Genomic DNA, 20618 nt, shown 5'->3' with positions numbered 1-20618 from the left:
GTCTGCCGGGCTGTGTTCTAATAATGTGTAGAAATCCTTGGTTAACATTTTATAGAACTTACGGTATATTTCATACAGAGGAGTTGCTTAACCGCCTCTCTCTCTCTCTCTCTCTCTCTCTCTCTCTCTCTCTCTCTCTCTCTCTCTCTCTCTCTCTCTCTCTTATATATATATATATATATATATATATATATATATATATATATATATATATATATTATATATATATATAGCAATGACTATGAAAAATGTTTTTTTCTCTTTTTGATGAAAATTTTTGTCTAAAATCAAAGCCCTATCTCCACTGAGTAAAAATGTTTTTGAATTTTGAAAATCCATTCATAAATAAACAAGTTATGCAGTTTCAAAGGTGTCATTTATTTGGATGACCCGCAAAGAGGAAAAAAAACGCGAAAATATGGGACGCTTTTTCGGCATTTTTTTTCGACCTTTGGTTGTATCTTGCGTAATAAGTGGATTAAAAGATTGAAACTTGAAGAGCAAATTAGGATGGTGTTTTGTAAAATACGGGAAAAGTACTCGTCATATTCATATGAAATTTTACAACCAAAAAGAAGAAATGTTCATGTATTACCTTGTCAGCGACAAAACCTCCACGCCCGGTAGTTTTAGAAATATTTTACTCCAAAGAGTAAAAATCTATTTTTAACGGTCTTCTGGTAATCGCACGAGTGTTGTCGCTTGACATAATCTAAAATGACCTTTTTTCTAACTGTGTGCCAACTTTCAGTCATATTCATCAATAAACAGCGTCGTAATTAATTTTTTAAAATAGCACATACGAAACGGCTTCGTCCCATATTTTGTCGCGAATTCGGACACTTCGTGAGCGAAAAAGAGGCCCAAAGATTTGTGCGGGATAGTCATTGCTAATATATATTATATATATATATATATATATATATATATATATATATAATATATATATATATATATATATATATATATATATATATATTATATTATATATAATGTATATCTTTTATTGCCATATTGGTATAGGGAACATTACAATAACGAGTTCATTGTTGGCATGTTTCACTGTATGTTTGCTATCTTTTATACGATATTTGTGCAAACCGAATTTTATATTTCCACCCCCCCCCCGCCCCTTCCTTTATTATTATTATTATTATTATTATTATTATTATTATTATTATTATTATTATTATTATTATTATTATTATTATTATTGTTATTATTATTATTATTATTTTATTTTTATTATTATTATTATTATTATTATTATTATTATTATTATTATATAATAATAATAATAATAATAATAATAATAATAATAATAATAATAATAATAATAATAATTATTATTATTATTATTATCATTATTATTATTATATTTATTATTATTATTATTATTTATTATTATTATTATTATTATTATTATTATTATGTAAACAAAAAAATTGTCCTTCAACAAAATGTTCCAATCTATTTAATTTATATCACCAGCTCAACACATGTGACCAAAACACAGCCAGATGTTGTGAGATCATTGAGCTCAATGCCAAAGTTCAGGGTCAGCTGTTCAAACTACTCAGCCTTTGTGCTCAGGAAGGTTTGTTTTTCATGTGTTTATATATTATTATGGTCAAGTTATGGTTATATATTTATTTATTTAGTTATTTACTTATTTATCTATATTTTTTCTCTGCCTATTCATTGATTATATTCAAATTTATTTATTTATTTATTTATTTATTTATTTATTTATTTATTTATTTATCTATTTAATTATTTTGGTAGTTTCCTTTTACCTGTATTGATTTGAAATTATCTGTAAATGCATGGTTCATATTGGCAATTGCCTAAAATAAACCTTTGAATTGAATTTTTATTATATTTGTAAAGAATAGAGAGAACACGAGATCAGTTTCATACAATGTGCAAGGCCCAGACCTGCCCACTTGAACATTTACAAAGTCGTTATTTTTAGGAGATAAAAATAGCAGCTGCTATAGTTAACACTTTTCCCTCACAAGGATTAAATAACATTTCAACATCCTTAAGATAATGTAGTCTGGCTATCGACTTTCATTTTCAATAAGTTTTAATAACTTAAGAGATGATCATGAAGTTCTGAAATTGGTTCCAAAATTTCATAATTCTACGAGTTTTAATAGGTAAAGCCCTACAAATTTCGATAAAATTAAATAATTGAATTTTAATAGGGTAAAAAAAAAATTAAATTAAAAAGAATATTTAAAGATATGGTGGGGTGTTCCAATTCGGACCCCCAAAACTGCATTCTCAGATCAATGACTTCTATTGGCCACACACTGAGAGTATTGTGGAAATAACTGTTGCATATGTTGCAAACACCATTCATCTAAAGTTTTAGATACAATACTTGTCCATTTTCACATTTTATTTGTGTGTTTGCGCTTGATATATAGGCCCTAGTCACTTGTCCTAATCTGGACACCCTGTGTTCCAATCCGGACACCCTGTTGTGCCAATTAGGGCCCCCCTTTGAAAACTAAGACACCACATGTTTCAATTTATTTACATTATCACCATTACTATACCTAACAGGCAACATGTGCTGCGCAAGGTGAAAATTTGGTTTTGAGGTGAAAGAAATGAACCATGGAACTGTTTCATACATTCATGTTTTAAAAATTTTATTCACTGTATTACACTAGTCAAATATTTTTATTTTGTAACAACTGTTGTCAGTTATCAGTCAGTTTCTCTCCTCATCACGGTCATGCCAATCTGAATTCTCAGCTCAAGTCTGCTTCAAATGATTATTTTATTTGTGATTTATGAAAGCAGATCAGGAGAGTATTCTGTCAAAGTAACATGTGAAAAGAAATCCTGACAGAAAGATATTCTTCTTTCAAAAGTGATGAAAATATTATTTGCGCTTCGACCGTTCATCTTGTTGTTATAATGCGATAACGAAACAAAAGAATACAATCCATAGAAGTGAAATTTTTTATCCCATCTCTTTAGTTTTATTTTGATTTTACCAATCTTGATTTGATCTCCATGTCGATTTATAATGAGACGTTTAAATTTAAAAGAAGAAGGAGATGTTTAAAAAGAATGAAAGATATGGAGAGAAAGACATGGGTAGAGAAAGAGATACAATGCTATAATTTCTAATTCATCCCCAGGTGGAATGTATGGAGGTGCCAGCATCATCAAATCTCGACTCCTCCCATTCTTGGGCCAGAACTTCTTCACAGCTGGAGGGGCCGTCACAGCTGACACCACACTGAGTGTCCTGGCCGAAGCCGCTGCCAAAGACAGAGAATTATCTGACCTGCAGGAAATGTACGAGAAGTCTTTAGATGACCTCGACATTGAACTCCAGAATGCTCGCACTGAGAATGAGGATTTGAAGGATGAGTTCGTAATCTATTTGGAAATTCATTACATTTTTTAGTTTGTTTGTTTGTTTGGAATGTTTTTGTCTAAACTTTTGACCTCAAAACTCATCGATTGTTATTTAAAGAGAAAAAAATATTTCCTGTTTTGATAAACTCAAAATTTGTAATTCTGATAACAAAATTGTTTGTTAATAACAAAGTTGCTTTCGAAAGGCTTAGAACCCAAAACATTTGTTTTTATTTTGAAGCTGTTATGTTTATTTTTGTTTTAAAATTTTCCCCAGTTGACTGCTTCTTGCAGCTTAATATTCCCTTTAAAAATTTCCCCAGACTCTCGGAGACCAAACTGGAATTGGACCGAAGTATGCGAGTATCCAGCAGTGACAAGATGTTTTCTGAGCTGGAGGTCAATGACCTTAAACGAAAGTCAGTGGAAATACTTCCGTTTTTTATTTATTTAGTATGATGTAGTCAATTTCCAGTAAAATAAGATTTACATTTGATTTCCTACGCTTGATTCATTTGTTTTCCTCCATTTTCTGTGGAAATATTATTTCTAATTTATTTTATTCTAAAATAATCAGTGCATTCTTAATATGCGACTTTTTGGTGTTGTGGTATGATGCTGACTTTCGGACCTGTAGTTCTTTCATTAAAGTACTGCTGTGGTTGATGAAAATTTGAAGGTGGATGGCGTCGATTGCATAGCGTCCCTCTCACAGTCAGGTGGAGTTGTCGCACCAGCAATGTCCCGGGTTCGAATCCCCATCACCGCAAAATTGTTTTTATCTATTGTCTTCTGGCTCTTTTCTACTCACTTCATTTTCTGTCATATTCTCAAACTGTACATGGGTGTAAAATGAAAGACTGGCAGGTAGCAGCGTTGTATCTGTCGAAAAATAAATGTTATAATAGCAATAGCACCTTACATCCCTCATTCTTGCTCTACGTGTTAAGTGTTGCTGTTGGCTTGTGTCTCTTCTTAGACTGCTGCTAGTGAAACCATTTTAGTGTTTGCCTGTCTTTGATTTGTAAATTCTTTAAGCTCATTCTCTTCAACTTTAAGCTCATTCTCTTCAAACAATCTCTTCCGTATGAGACAAATTTTGAGACTGTTTTTCCTTAATAATAATACAATCCAATATGTATTTTACCCAATGATATTGACCAATTTTTTATTTTAAAAAATTCAATAGACTTGCAGCTGCAGAGGATGAGATTCGATCCCTGAAATCCAAGGCAGGTCTATTATCAAACTACACAGACGAGGTACAACGTCTGCGTGATGACATTGCCCTGCTCAGCGTCAGACGTGATGTGTTGCTACGGACACCAGAGAAGCCAATTGAGTCCATCAGAAGCAAACTTGAAGACAAACTGGAGTGAGTGCTAGCCATTTGAACGTGTTTTCTCTTTTATATCCTGCCTTCTTCACTTGTCTTCTGATTAAATTTTATTTCCCAAATTTGAAATATGGTTCCATATTTCCTTCACTCTACACCAAAATGCTGAATCTATGTCTGTGCCTCGATAATATCAATGTAATCTTTCTTTCTCATTTTCCATCAATCAATAATGATAGATATATTCCTTTTATATAGGATGATAAGTGAGTCAAATTGAGTAAAGCAAAACAAATGGGGAGAGAAAGTGTAGAATAAAATTATGAAGTGTGTCAAAACAGTTATAAGAATCTGGAATTCTTTCAGTATTTAAATTACTTTTCTGTTAAAGCTTAGTTCTAGATAATTTTACAGATGGTTTTATCTGTAAGTCTCATTTCATATTGTAATATGTCAATTTACATTTAACAAGATATTGACATATTTATTTTGCAAGACCAAAACTGTAGACTTTGCTATTTTTAATGTTTGATAAAGAATTACAATTGAATTTGCAAGGCTTTCCAAGTGAAACATCCAGCTATCGATGAAAGGTTTTAAAACTTTCAATGCAAAACAGTCGTAGTAAAACACTTTCACCTCAATTCAACACATCACCCTGTGCCTGTGTGTTCCTCTGTATAACGTCAAAACGTCAACCAGTGTGTTCTTCCCTGCTATTCCTTGTCACCTGCCACATGCTACCAAATTTATTACCCTGTGTTTTGAATATTCTTCATACATTACAACTATGATTTGGATGAATTCCATTTTACCAAAATTTGTCATTTTACATTTTAAAAATTTCATTCGTTTTTGTACAAATTTATACACAACATTATCATACAGTCACATCTCTTTAATCTGGATATCTCCATTATCCGAACAAATTACCTGGGGGTAGATTTTTTTTCTTCTTTATTTGCAAACTTCAGGGGCTGATTCCACTATCCAGATGTCTGTCATCTAGACAAAAGCTGGGAATTGGGGTGTTCGGATTGGAGAGAATTGATTGTACTTCTTTTAAAATAAAGGCTGGTCAATTTGTTGTGAAAATCATAAAAAAGTTCAAAGTTCGTTTTCAATCCTTAGCTGTTATGGACTTTAAGAAATGTTAGGATTCCTTTTAGCTCATCTAAAAGTCATTGAGAAATTGAGTAGTACGGCTTTAAAATAATAAAATCTGTGGTAGGGATATGAACTATACATTTACTCTACCAATGAATTTTATTCATTTATTCTTTTTCCTTGCTTTGTCTTTTGTCTTTTTTTATCTTGACCCCAGTAAAAGAAAGCTTTTGTAAAACGCTTGAAATATTGACATTATTAGGTCATAGGCTAAAGTTCATATGCTAGTGGCCATAAAATATATTAGAAGCATATTAGTCTATAGTAAATCATATTATATCAATCAAAGATGACATGATGTTTTTCTGTGCTGTTTATAATCTTTTTGCTAAGATCTGTCCTCCATTCTTTTGATAAAACTTGAGAAACCAATATCAGGGCTGCCAGATGGCCACGTGTGTGGCCAAAATGAGTTACGGAGAGATTCGTGTTTCTATTCCCGATTAGTCTTTCAAATGGGTCACAACACGCGAGGTTCTATTTTGCCACTTTTGAAGTCGAAATTGGCCACGAGGACCTCTGGCCACCTGGCAACCCTGAATATTTTTAATTGTTGTTGAAAGTAAGAATTTATCTAAAGATGCCGTTTTGAGGAGAGTCTTCTATTCTTTGTAAAAAAACAACAACTCTGTGTTGTGATATTCTAACCTGCACACTTCTGGCCTATATGTTAAACTGACATCTCCAGCCCCTAAAAGAAAATATAATCAACCAAACAAACAAAAACTAAAACGGGAGAATTTAAGTTCAATGGCGTGCAAAAAAAATATGTTGGCACATATTGTCACTTAAGTCACACAAATAAATAATTTATGAAGTCAAACTGTCATGCATCCACTTCAGCTGTTGTTTTCTGATTTACGAGTCTGATAGCCCAAAATTGTTACGGTATCATAATTGTGAAAGAAGTACTCTCAAATACAGTCACGTCTCTATTAAAAAAACAAACAAACAAAAAAAAAAGCCCCAAAAACTTGAGCTTTTATATTGCGCAATATCCACTAAACATGCTCAAAGCGGTTTACAAGGGGTCCCTAGCCAACAACAACACATAACATGTAGAATGAGACATGACGCCTGTTGGGCGATATTTATTTTTTTTTATGGACAGAGACAACGCTGTTAACGGTCAGGTACTCATTTCACACCTGACTATGGTGAGAGAATGTGAGTAAAGAGTCAAGGACTTAACTATGCCTCTCTATAATCTGGAACACCACAGTCCAGATGTCTCCATTATCCGGACAGGATGCCTGGGGGCAGATTTGTTCTCATTCTTGCGGCTATGTGGTCTTGCGGTATGACACTCGCATTCGGATCAGAAGGTCCTGGGTTCGAGCCTCGCTCGGCGCATAGTTGAGTCCTTGGAAAAGGCTCTTTACTCACATTCTCTCACCGTGCTCAGGTGTAAAATGAGTACCTGACTGTTGACAGCGTTGTCTCTGTCCGAAAAAATTGTAATATCGCCTAACAGGCATCATGTCCCGTCTTACATGTTGCATGTTGCTGTTGGCCAGGGACCCCTTGTAAAGCGCTTTGAGCACTTTTAGTGGATATTGCGCTATATAAAAGCTCAATTGTTTTTGTCGTTGTCTCATTTGTACACTTTAAGGACTGATTCCACTATCCAGATATCTATGTAATCCAGACAAAATGCTGGGAGCGGAGATGTTCAGATTGGAGAAACGTGACTGGACTCTATTACTACAATGTTATGACAAGCCCATAAAATTGCATTTGGTTATCAGACTTGCAATGCAAGACAGAGGACAAGAGAGATAAACAAAATGTTTAAAAACTGATGTTTTTCAGTCTTAAATAAGAAATTTGAAATTGTCTTAGGAGTGTATTGAAGATTTTTACACTTTTGTAGTTTGAATACAAAACTTCCTACTGCAGGTGCTTCCTAAGTTTTGCTGTAATTTGAAATTTGTATAGAACTACAAATGTGAGAAGACAAGAATATTTGGGGGGGGGGGGGGGGGGGGGATAGATGAAGTTGTTTGTTTTTTTTTTTGGTAAAACTTGCACCAACTAAATAGCATGGACTGAGTCTGTAACCTCTCACAAACATAACATTAGTTTACTCGATTAACACTCACCCTTCACCTCTGACCCCATCCTTCACCCTTCACCTTTCCCCTCCCTGCCCAGTGCCTCATATTCCCCCGACCCCAAAGACGACCTGGCTGTACTCAGGGCGGCGCGGGTGTCTGTACAAAAAGCCGACTATGATCGTAAGATTGAAAACCTGAGGAAAGAGTTGGAGGAGAATTCTGATGGGCTGTGAGTATTGGAGAGGCTCATGGGATTGCGTCATGCCAAACATTCACTGCACACGTTTTATTTCTTTTTCAGTTTATGCTAAAAATTCACCACAAAAATGTGACCTACAACTTCAATCTGGTATCGTGTTTGAACAAAGAAGTTATATCGACCCATAAGGCCCAAGGTTTTAGTTTATCCCAGTTTCTGTTGCGTTACATGGGCGGTAGCTATTGCTTTCTACCCTTTGAATAGGACTTTAGTCTACTGCAGGATACTTTCAACTAGATCTAACAGACCCAGCCACCCAATTACTGCTGGGTGGAAAAGAGAGAGGAATGGTCAAAGAAAAATATGTGATTCACTTGGGATCAATACTGGTCCCTTTACTTGTTAGGCTAGTGCTCTTCCACTGAGCAGTTGGGACCTCCATGTGAGGGTGAAGTACACATGCAATTGAACTGAAATTTAAGTATTGTAAATTTAAGAAATGATATTAATTATCCACAACATAAAGATTAAAAAGACAACGATTCAACTGAGACTTCATAGTTAGACCTCAAATTCTATTTTCTTCATTGTGCAACTTAATACTGAATTGAGATTGTATGTCACATATATCGTTAAAATTTTGGTCAGAAAATTCCTACAGCATCGTCAATATCATGGAACATTTTGGGCTCTAATCATTCCTCATCCAACAACAAAACAATAATATATACTTTCCTTATATTGTGAATAATTAATCGTTGCCGTCTACAATCGGGACATGGTAATGTTTCTCTTTTTTTCAAATTATTACAATTAAATGTTGTTTCTGTTATTGGATGAAGTAGGATTAGAGCCTGAGACATTCTTTCTATTTTGCATATTGTTCAAGCTGTTATAATCAGTTTTGTTCAATACGTCTTCAGCCCATAGCTTCAGGCAATCATAACACACCATAATATGTGTTGACACTAACAATGGGCACTGTTGCACCATGCTATAACTATAACATTGATGACACTAACAATGGACACTGGTGCACCATACTGTTGCATTGTTGACACTAATAATGGACACCATTGCACCGTGCTGTAACATTGTTTACACTAACAAACACATTTATAACAATTGGTGATATTGATTGTATCATCTAATGATTCCAGACTTCTTTATTCTTATCACCACATCAAGGTTTTTGATTTCTTCCTCTATCCCTCTTACAATGATTGACGTCAAACCAAGTTGCTCTTCCCATTTTTTTATATCTCTTTGCATAACCAAAAGAACACAGGCACCCCATAATGGGGGCAGTATATTTTATTATACTCACTCCCTAAGAGGGATAGAGTAAGCAAATACAAACTAGAATATGATGCGAGGAATAGGGAAAGATTAAATCATCTTACTGCTTTCATTCTGTGTATCTTTGTCTTAGCGGGTGGTTGGATGGGAGCATCACCCTTGAATCATATACCTATGATGTTCGCATGGGTGTACGATCCGATAGTGATGTGGTTTCTTCTTCTCTTTACTAGCCTATCCTGCTTCTTTGGTTTGTGATTGTATTTTTGACAGGGGATTTTTTTTTTCTGTAAATATTCTGCCTGTTTGTTCTTGGTTATTTATAATTTAGCTTATGATATCTTTAGGTTATGATTTTGATTTACATTTGTATTATTTTTGATAGATTGCTTGTTTTTTTGTTTCAGCGGTCTCTCATATAACCTCAATTGTGTTGGAAGAGACCTACAGCAACAAACAAACAAAATATCTTTGTCTTACCAACTCAATATTTATTGCTTTGCTTGTCATCTAAATAATTTGTGGAAAGGGGTAAATTTTAACATGATTGGCTATGTGTGGGTATGTGGTCTTGTGGTATGACACTCGCTTTCAGATCGGATGGTCCTGAGTTCAAGCCTCGCTCAGCGCATAGTTGAGTCCTTGGAAAAGGCTCTTTACTCACATTCTCTCACTATACTCAGGTGTAAAATGATTACTCGTCCATTGACAGCGTTGTCCCTGTCGGAAAAAAATGTAATATCGCCTCAAAGGCGTCATGTTTCATCCTACATGATAAGTGTTGCTGTTGGTGCCCTGTAAAGCGCTTTGAGCACGTTTAGTGGATACTGCGCTATATAAAAGCTCAACTATTTTTTTTATCTATTGGAGTTACAGTAAAACGTGTTCTGAAATGTTTTGGGTAAACAAACCCTTGTTAAGACATAAATTAAACAACACCAAGTGTTATTTTATGGTGAGATTCATACAAGTAAATTTAACTATGTGCTAACCAAGGGTTCACACCCGAAATGTTATCATTGAAAAGTTTTTCATATCATCGCAGTGTTGAAACATTAATCACATCCAGGCTCCAACTTCATCCCCCTGCCCAGCCTCCTGTTCCACGCTTTATTTTTCTCTTGTCTTATCGCTCTGTTCATACTTAAATGAACCACTTTGCTTGCCTGTAATAGATTTATGATAGAAGTTATGTTTTGATATATATATATATATATGTCTGAGTTTCTGTGTGTGTGTGTGTGTGTGTTTATGTGCGGCTTTGTGGTCTTACTCGCCTTTTGGACTTGCAAGTCTCTGGTTTTACTCCCAGGTTGGCAGCACAAAGTGGAGTCCTTGGAAAAAGCTCTTTACTCTGTCATCGTAAATAGGGTGTAAAATTATTACTGGGCTGGAAACAGCTTTGTCTTTATCGAAAAAAAAATGTAATTGCCTTACAGGCAGGATGTCTTGTCCTACATGTTAAGCATTGTTTTTTGCTTGGGCCCCTCTTGTAAAGCGCTTTGAGCTTATTTAGTGGATATCACGGTATGTAAAAGCTGAAGTTGTTTAAAGAAAAAGAATGCTGCATTGACCATATGACTCTTTGCACGTCAGTGTCATTGTTATTATTTGTAAGGTTGTTTTTGGATCATTCTAACATATTATTTTGAGGTGCAGAAGAAGAAATAACGTTTTTATTGTGTCCATGAGATTTAAACATTAATTTGAAAAATAAAAGGCATTTGTTGATTTCAGATTAAGATACCAAAGCACATTAACTATCCTGTCCTTACGCTTGCAAACCAATTTTCCTTTTACATCATCTTGCAAACTTAGATAATGGGTTGAATAAAAAATTATAAAACTTAGTGGATAAGACATGAAACATTTTTTTAAAAAACAAACTTCTGGATTAAATTATCTTTATCATAAAAATATGCGATTAACAAAAAAAATAAAAAAATACACACAATTTAACTAATTAGCTATATATAGCTGATTTAAAAGAAAAATAGGACTTATGATCATCATAAAGACGTTTATGGACTTGGGTTATCACTAATGATTTAGACGTTTAAAAATATTGAATTAGAGGGATGTAGAACTATCACTTGTCTACACAAAGTATTGTGTGTACACCGTGTTCACTCACTATTGCCTTAGGCCATCGTGGTGTTGTGATGTGTCTTATGTTACGTAATGGAAATGGGACAAAACTTTGTATTTGATAGTCTTTGAGTAGAGATAAATGAGTACCTATTGTACAATACATGTTTGTGTTTTTTTATTTATCAAAGCAATAAAAAATACATAATAACCATTTTAAAGGTGAATAAGAAGACAATAAGGATTTTAGCTTTTACAGTATTCAAAAGACAATTCATGCCTAATTCAACACATCTTTTTGTTTGATAGGATTGAATGTTGTATTTTCCTAAAATATATTACACAGACATTTTATTATGACACTTCATAATTTCATTACTGGCATCTGTCTTTTCTCACGGTTTTTATACACAGAATTTCAAGTCAAAGTCACAATTGAATTTCTGCACACTAATATAAGCTTTTTTGATATCAATATTTTCATCTAATCCAGTGCCATTCACAGTCGCTCCTCAATACAATTATTGCTAGTATGATAGTTTTCTTGAATTAGACAAATGCACACAATCATTAATGCAAATGTATTGGGATTATACAATGCTCTCATGTGTATTATCGTGATAGAACAAAACGATCTTCGGAAGAGTTTCATTTGTAAATAGGAATTACAACTAACTGACTTAATCTTCATCTTATTTTTAGTAACAGTCTACAGTTGCTTGACTGTGCTCGTTATCTCTTAACTCCTCATAAGCTAGTAATTAGTTCAGTTGGATATTTGACATGGACAACCTTTTATTCCCCTAGTATTTAATTATTACTAACATCTGACATTTACATGAAAACAATGCAGTTAGAATATTATTATGTACAATTTTTTTTTTTTTACTGACTTCAACTATAGACATTTATGAATTTTCCTACCAATCATTATGCAATCAATAATATCTCAATCTTCTCACCTTCCCATGGCCAGCACCCTGTACCACCGATACATCCCAGGACCAACTTCCCCTCTGTCCATTGATGACTCCATCCAGCGTATCCGACAACAGAACCTAACTGCCAGATTCAACGATATGTTTGCCCAGGACAGACTGACCTGTATGGACACACTTCGACGGTATTCTGATGATCACGAGAACAATCAGAGAATCGTCTTTGCCATCATGCAGGTAGGGATATAATCATTGTTTCTTGAAATCATATTTAGTCAGAGTTATGGGCCTTGTTTTTGTTGTCACTGCCTTACTATGTTTTTGATTTCATTAAAAAAAACCCAACAAATTATGACCAATTTTCAATCTCACACTTCCTTTAGGGACATAAATGTCTTTACTATAGCCAGGGCTGTCAATGTTCAGGGTCTTGAAAACGATGGAACAGAAAATAATCATATTTTTGGACCTGCATTACAGCAGCCTAATATTCTTTAAATTCTAATCGACCTGATAAAAACAATTAATCATTTAATACGGTTTATAGGAAGTTTTGATAATTTCATGTACATTTAATGTTTGCAATAAGTGACCATGGCAGATCCGTAGACACTGGAATTTAATTTAATAAACCCCATTATTTATTTGACAGTCCAATATTATAGGTTTTCAAGTCACAAATATAATATGGTATTTAAACTACAATTCATTACACCTCACAGAAGAGTTTTACTATGCGATATATAGGGGTAACATGGCTCAGCTGCACAGTCTTTGCTTCATACCTGAAAGCACCAAGTTTGATCACCCGCTGCTGCACTGTGTGGCCTTAAGCAAGTCACCTCACTGTACTGCAGCTGATGCCTGGGTTATACCAGTCTTCCCTTGGAATAGACCAAAAGACAAATTTCCCCTATGGGATAAATAAAGGGAATTTTATATTATTTTTGATTTCATAGTCAATCTGTTTTTCTGACAGGACGCCTACAATGTGGCCAAGTTGGAGTTCCGTCAGTTCAAGATGAAGACTAGAGCAAACCTGGCCAAGACCCACTATGGCCCAGACACCCTAGAGGAAGCTGTCCAGGATTACATCAATAGGAACATTGACCTCTATGACCTTCCAGGCATGGTTTCGGTATGTCAATGATTTTTTTTTTTGTTTTCTCAGACATGTCTGAGTCTGTCTTGATTCAATTTCAGTTTTGATTTGTGGCATTTTTTGTTTTCTGTAAACCCATCTGATTTTTGTAATGATTTTCTTTTATTTATTATTTTTGTACCTTGTTTGCCAGTGTAAAAAAAGAAGTTTTAAATGGGAAGAAATCGTTTTCTCGCCTTTGTAGTTTATTCAATGTATTTTTGTCCAATTAAATTAGTTAATAATTTCGACATCTAAGGATACACTTTATAAGAGTAATTTTTGATCTAATGTAAGTCTAAATATCTGAGAGGAAACTTCAGAAAAATTTATTGTGCACTAGAGTTAACTGGGGTAAGGTTGAAACAACTAGAAATGTGGAAATTGACTCATGTCAAATGTCACATAACAATTAGTGATATGAATTATAGAATCAAAGGCGTCAATTTTATTTGCACTTAAAACTTGACAGGATGTGATTCGTGCATTGAACCGAAACCCCAAGATCTTCCTTCCCCCTGAGACCAGCTTTGCTGTTTGCCAGCCATTCATCCGTGAAGCGGTCAAGCTGGCCTGGCAGATGAGTGCCCTTGCCCATCCACTGGACATCGCTGTGGCCACAGATGCTGAACTCTTTGATGACACCAAGTAAACATTTAACCTTTCATTATTATTCTATTGTTTTTTTTAACTGAACAGACTTTTGTAAATTGTGTAAATTACTCTTTTTAGAAGGAGAGGGTGGAGGTGCATATCAACCATCTAATAGAAACAACAATTTCATTGAAACAAATTCTCTTAAATGTGATGAGGCTTAATTTAACAAAAATGGAGATTAACCTCAAATTAGTCTTTTTCTAAAAGGATTTTTTTTTTCTGTTAGTTTGGTTTTAAAAAAATTTATTTTAAGCATCAAGCAGAAACATTTGCAATAACTTCACACAAATTTAATCCAAAAATTTTGACCCATAAAAATGCTGTTCTACTCATAAAAGTTAATGAAATGAATATATAGTGCAATCTTACATTATTGTCACTGTTCTTAGAGGTACTCTGTCATACCTGAGTTGAGTGGGGGAATTATTTAAATTGCCTTACCAAGAACACAGATCCTGTTTGAAATTATTGTTTGTGATTTTTCACTTATCCACTCAATGACCATACTAAACACCACTTGAACTTGAACTTGTTACAAGACTATATGTTTTGCAGCTAATGCTACATTCCTGTTATACAAAATCGCCTAATTAAAGGGATGCTCAATAGTTTCCTTGTCATTCATGATGAAAATAATAAAGGGACGATTATTATATTTTCAATAATTTGCAATTCTGGGTTTTTTTCCCCTGAAAGAGAATATTGACCATATTTTACTCTTATTATTTACTTACTTACTTACTTATCAGAACCAGCGACCACCTGAGCTCTAGCCCTTCGGTCTTTCTGATTCTTTACAAAAGATTTAGCTAAATGGAAGAAGCCACGGTTGTATCGACATCAAAATGGTTCACCTTTATAATTGTGCTTGTCACTTCCAGGTACAGACGTAGTTATGACTCGGAGTACACAGCCCCTCTGGTGAACCATCACATCTGGCCATGTCTTGTCCAGGGAGTCAGAGTTCTGGTCAAGGGAGAGGCTATGACACTACGAGGAGCTTCCTTGGTAAAGATTTCATGTTCTTAATTGGAGTGTTTTTGGGAATACTGAATGGAGAACTTTAAAAAAAAAAAAAACAGCTTTGAAAGAGTGTAATTTTTCATTTAGATCAAAAATCCTTTAACGTCATTTTTCACTGTAGACAAAAATCATCTACTTCAACGATGATATAGAGACCTCTTCTCCCAATTTTCAAAATTCCATCTATCACATTACCATCTCTAATTGTTTATTTTTTGTTTGCATGAGAGGAGTTGTATGCCTGACTTTGCTGATGAAGTATTTTGTTCTTTGTCCAATTTATGTTCTTTTTAAAATACTTTTTACAGTCAACAACTTCTAACAGTTAAGTTAGCATTCACTTAATGTGTCAGTGCATGACATAATCAGTCGAAAGGTGAACATTTTGGATTTGCAATTTTTTTTTTTTTTGGCAATTTATGAAAGAATATGCTTCCCAGAGCATTTTAATCTTTATTTAAAATAAATCAGGTGATTTTTCATGAAGTTATTGTCAGATGTAAGGGTAAGGTATCCAGCAACTTTTTTTCAAATTTCATACTTTTTCAACTTGAATAGCAGTAAAAAAATATTTAGAAATGAAATTAAGCTTTGATATTTCCGGAAGATGTACAAAAAGAGTTTATTTAATCGTTTATGAAAAGAATTCATTTTGGATAACAAATTTGACCTTGTAACTAAACTTGGCAATATCTCAGTTCAAACCTTTTCACAACCTGACTGAGTTTCTGTCATTCACTGTAACAACTTGTCCTGGTTTTCCTTTTTTCAACTCCATTTTACACATTACTTCTCCATCCAGGGTTCTCCCAGACGTTCCAGGAGCCCTGCCCGATCTGCCAGCCCTGTGAGAGCCCTGTCACCTGTGCTCCGTGCTCGGAGCCCCAGACGGTTTAGGAGCCGATCACCAAGCCCCTTGAGGCGGTCCCTGTCTCCATCTAGACATGCCAGATTCAGCTAGGAGGTAAAACTTTTTTTATAAAGATTTTAGCGCTTTTTGTCTCCGTGACGGGTGACAATGAAGATTTATTATTATTAATAATATTATTGTTATTATTATTATTATTATTATTATTATTATTATTTGTTATTATTATTATTATTATTATTATTATTATTATTATTATTATTATTATTATTATTATTGTTATTATTATTAAGAAGAAATTTTTTTTCCCTCTCTAAGGTCTCTTGTTGTCATTGAGAAATGATACAATTATGACATCTATCAATATTCTCATCTTCTGATATGAATTCAATGTTCAATCTGTCGTTACAACTGAGATATCTTGGTTGGTAGAAAATGTGACTCTCTGACAAATAACCTGAATTTTCTCATGATATGTGGGGGTCCCGATAGTTCAGTTGGTAGAGCATTCGCTTCACACGCAAAGGGACCGTGATCGATCCCGGGTGCAATTGAGATTTTTTTTCTGACCCATCTGTTCACCCAGCAATGAATAGGTAGCTGAGTCTGTTGGATTTGGTGGAAAGCACTTGCGATATACTAGGATCCTATCCAAAGGATAGCAAGCAATTGCTATTGTCCATTTCACGCTATAGAAACCGGGATAAACTCCCCATTCCATCAGCCGAATGGCTTTGAAGGACTTTTTAAAAATTATGTGGCCAATTGTCTCAAAATAGTATTTGTAGGGCAAGATGAACCTGATGGTGAAAATGCAACTTAAAGTTTAACCTGGCATGGCAGTTTTTTTAATCGCTTGCGACCGCAAAATCTGCAATTTTTTGGTGAAAATTTTTGCAAATTTTTGAGATTTTGCAAAGAAAAAAAAAAAAACAAAAAAGAAAAACAAAAAAAGAAAACCAATAATAATATTTTTTTAAGAAGGCAAAAGAAAAAAACAAAAGACGATTTTTTTTTTCTTTTAATTTGATAGCTCGTGTAGAACATGAAAGACAATTAATCAAGAGTAGTTTCTTTTTTACTCTCCCATTTTCTTCTTTTTTACTGGCGCTGAGATGACCTTACTTTTTTTGCAAGCACTGTGAAACCCTTAAAAACAAACAAATACCTTTCCCTTTCATGAAATAAGTATGGGTTTTTAGGAAAATTAACTGAAATTTTTTTTTCAAATTTTGCTGTTTTAGCTTGCAGAATTTAGGAATTTTTTTTGCAAAAAACCTCCATGTCAGTTTAACTCTGTTTAATCTGAGTTAACCCTACTCGTACGTCGTGTGTTTTACCCTTTAAATCACAAATCAGGGATAATTTTGATACCATGACAATGTATAGTAGTAAAATAATATACTAAAATAAATGCTTTCATCGCAGAGACCGAGTTCTTTTCCTTTACCTTTAAAAAACTTAGAATGTACTCATTCTGTCATTTTGACTTTAGACTCAATGTTCTTCATCCAGTTCATTCCAACACAATACCAGATTGACATGGCACGTCACATATGTTTCTCTTAGAAAGGTTCCGATTTCCATTAGGATTTATTTCATTTCCAAGTTTTTGTTTTTTTTTAAATTCTGTATCCAGCCGTTTTATTGAATCAAAAATGTATTTGTCTCAATTTGACCGCAACTGTCTGTCTTTCTATGACGAGCTGATTTTGAATCTTCAACCTCACATTGCTTTATTAATTATTTTTTACTCTTCCTGGTTTTTCAACAGGTGATGCCTTCACCAGAAGCTGCTTTCCTTACCACAACAGTCTGGAGAATTAAGGGAGATGAGTTAGGGGAGGGGGTGGGGGGGGGGGGCGGGGTCGGTATAAAGGGACTCATTAGAATATTATCTCCCCATTAATGTGTAGTTTTCTTTCAGAGATTTCCTTGGTATGGATACTCTATAGGTGAAAGAAGAAATTATGGGATGTTTTTCACACATTGTACAACGAGTTGAATGTATTCTGTGGTAGATGTACGTATTGAATATTATATAAATAACACCATTATTAGTGAGGTAACTCTTGTTGGGGTATTTGGTATTATATATATGAGTGACGTCATGATTGAAGTGTCTGATTTAGGTCATTTTCCAATATTGATTACCGCCCAAGAAATCAATTGCTTACCATCTGAGATGAGTGACAGTTTGGGACAACAAGGGTATATGAGCATCAAATTCCTACCACATTAAATCTGGTACCATCCATTGGGGGAGGGTATTTAAATGATAACAAAATCCCATCACGTTAACTTAATAAGATATCAGCTTTCCGTCCATTTTATGTAATTCATATTTCGTAGATTTAATGCTAGTTTATTATAGAGTAATCAATTGACATATCTTGTCTTGTCAAATTTGGAACCAACATTTTTTTGTGACTTGGAACACAATCATCCGTGACTTTTTTTTTTTATATTATATTTACATTTGTTTTGTTGTTATCATTATTTCTACAGTTTGTTGTTTAAAACTCTGCGATATTTCTTTGTGATAAAATCTGTGATGCACACACCCACACTATTCCTGTTTCGTCCCAAATCCAACCCAAATATTTTGGTTGGATGATGTAGACAATTTTGTCTGACTCCTGTGATATAAAAATGTTCACGAAGGCCTGGAACTAAAATCAGTGCCTCCAAATCCTGTCTCAACTTTTTTTTGTTTTTTTTTTTGATGCAGTAGGTTTTAATTTTCTTTTCATTCTTTATTTATTTTATTTTTTTCGTCTGTGTGCTTATCTATATTGCTTTTGTTTTGTTTTTCTTTTATTCTCTTCTTATTTGATAAATGATTAATTTTGTGTCCTACTTCGATGTGATAATCAAATGTCTGCAAACATGTTGGGAACAAGAGTTATTATTTTCAGTTTTATAAAAATAAGATAAATTTATAAACAAATTAGAATTGTACCATTGATAAAACATTTTACCTTCAATATATGTTTTTATATATTTCAATCGCATTTTCCTATATATCTGTGATTCTTTACCAATTTAAAAATTTTTTCCTTTACTCTTGACTGTGATACAATGGATAGATTATTTTAGAATTTGATCTATTCTTGTCTCTTAACTGTTGTGTTATTGTTGTCGTTATCATCATCATCGTCGTCGTCATCATTGTTGTTGTTGTTTGTAGTCGTCTTTGATGTTGTTGTTGATAATCTTGTCTTTGTTTTTGTTGTCGTATTTGGTGATGTTGTTGATTATGCTGTCGTTGTTGTTGTTACTGCTGTTATTTTCCTTTTTTTTCCTCACCGTTTCATGTTATATTTGACTGTCTGTCTCATCTAGTTGGTGGATTGTTTTATTTTATTCGTATTTTGCCTCATTAAGTAGTCAGATCATTAAAACCTGATATAATAGAATTTAATATGACATTTATTTTACTGTAAACTATTTATTGTACTGTAAAACATTTAACAAATAAACATTTAACATTTTACAGTTGGATTGAGTGAAGTGATGACGTCGTCACAGACGTATGAAATTTGTTTACATTTTTTTCCTATTGTGTCTGGTTGGCATGTTTCTTTTATTTATTTTTCAAGCAGTCGTAGGATTTTACAATTAACACATCTTGCCGACACGGCTGTATGCCATCATTTTAATCCTATTGTTTTTTATACTTTTTAATTTCTTGTTTTCAAAATTTTTCACCTTATCATCTTTGCACTTTTTTAATTAATTGTTGTGACACATCGAAGTTTGTCCTGTCCAAGGTGTGAAAATGAGTTATCTTGTCATGAAAGACTAGTATTATAAGCATTTATTTATTTTCTCCGTGTAGATCACTTGAGTGTGTTTCTTATAACATGTGAGGGGTCAGGTTCATTCATTTATTATGAACCACAATGTGTGTCTGCACATATAGTTGATTGATTGTGAATTGTGTTCAGTTTGTTTATTTGTCTCCCTGTTATAGATCAAATGACATGAATCGTAGCCTTTGTAAACTCGTAGCCTGACACTGACCAAAACATTACGTCAAAAGACAAGTTATTTTGTTAGGAAATATTTGATGGATTAGAACCAGTTTCCGTTTATGGATTATTTTTCATGATATGAACGTCTTGAGAATGTTTTGTGTATGACCTGTTATTGTAGCTTTGATGTTTGTATTGAAAAGGCGCCGAGAGCTGTTTGTATATGGAATAGCGCGATATAAATGATTTACATTATTATTATTATTATTATTATTATTATTATTATTATTATTATTATTATTATTATTATTATTATTATTAAGTCTATGACCACAAAAGAATACAAATGATGAATTGCATTCAATAGTTCAACCGATGGGATTATTTGTTTCCTTGAGTCCTACTAACGACAGTTTATCTATAAATGACGTCAAAAGACAAGTCTTAGTGTCAGGCTATAGGTTAACGAAGGTTATGCATGAAC

The 20618-nt window shown here is 33.7% G+C and overlaps 1 protein-coding gene across 2 annotated transcripts in view; it reads left to right on the top strand.

Moving 5' to 3' along the window:
- LOC144970596 (mitochondria-eating protein-like) overlaps nt 1–19653 on the top strand; it is a 28068-nt gene extending 8415 nt beyond the window's left edge. The window contains exons 2-12 of one of the 2 annotated variants that reach the window (XM_078910383.1): nt 1492–1597; nt 3162–3396; nt 3708–3803; nt 4574–4759; nt 8042–8173; nt 12507–12705; nt 13448–13606; nt 14082–14257; nt 15148–15274; nt 16092–16253; nt 17932–19653. In XM_078910383.1, the coding sequence (XP_078766509.1) occupies nt 1492–1597; nt 3162–3396; nt 3708–3803; nt 4574–4759; nt 8042–8173; nt 12507–12705; nt 13448–13606; nt 14082–14257; nt 15148–15274; nt 16092–16250 (1575 nt within the window). In that variant the 3' untranslated portion in view covers nt 16251–16253; nt 17932–19653. The remainder of the gene's footprint in view (nt 1–1491; nt 1598–3161; nt 3397–3707; nt 3804–4573; nt 4760–8041; nt 8174–12506; nt 12706–13447; nt 13607–14081; nt 14258–15147; nt 15275–16091; nt 16254–17931) is intronic. The other variant, XM_078910384.1, reaches the window with a different exon arrangement.
- The last annotated feature ends 965 nt before the right edge of the window (nt 19654–20618 follow it).

Source organism: Berghia stephanieae, chromosome 4 (assembly GCF_034508935.2).
Source record: "Berghia stephanieae isolate SIO BIC M18660-M18661 chromosome 4, UCSD_Bste_1.3, whole genome shotgun sequence".
NCBI lineage: Eukaryota > Metazoa > Mollusca > Gastropoda > Nudibranchia > Aeolidiidae > Berghia > Berghia stephanieae.
This window is presented reverse-complemented; position numbering and strand designations above follow the sequence as displayed.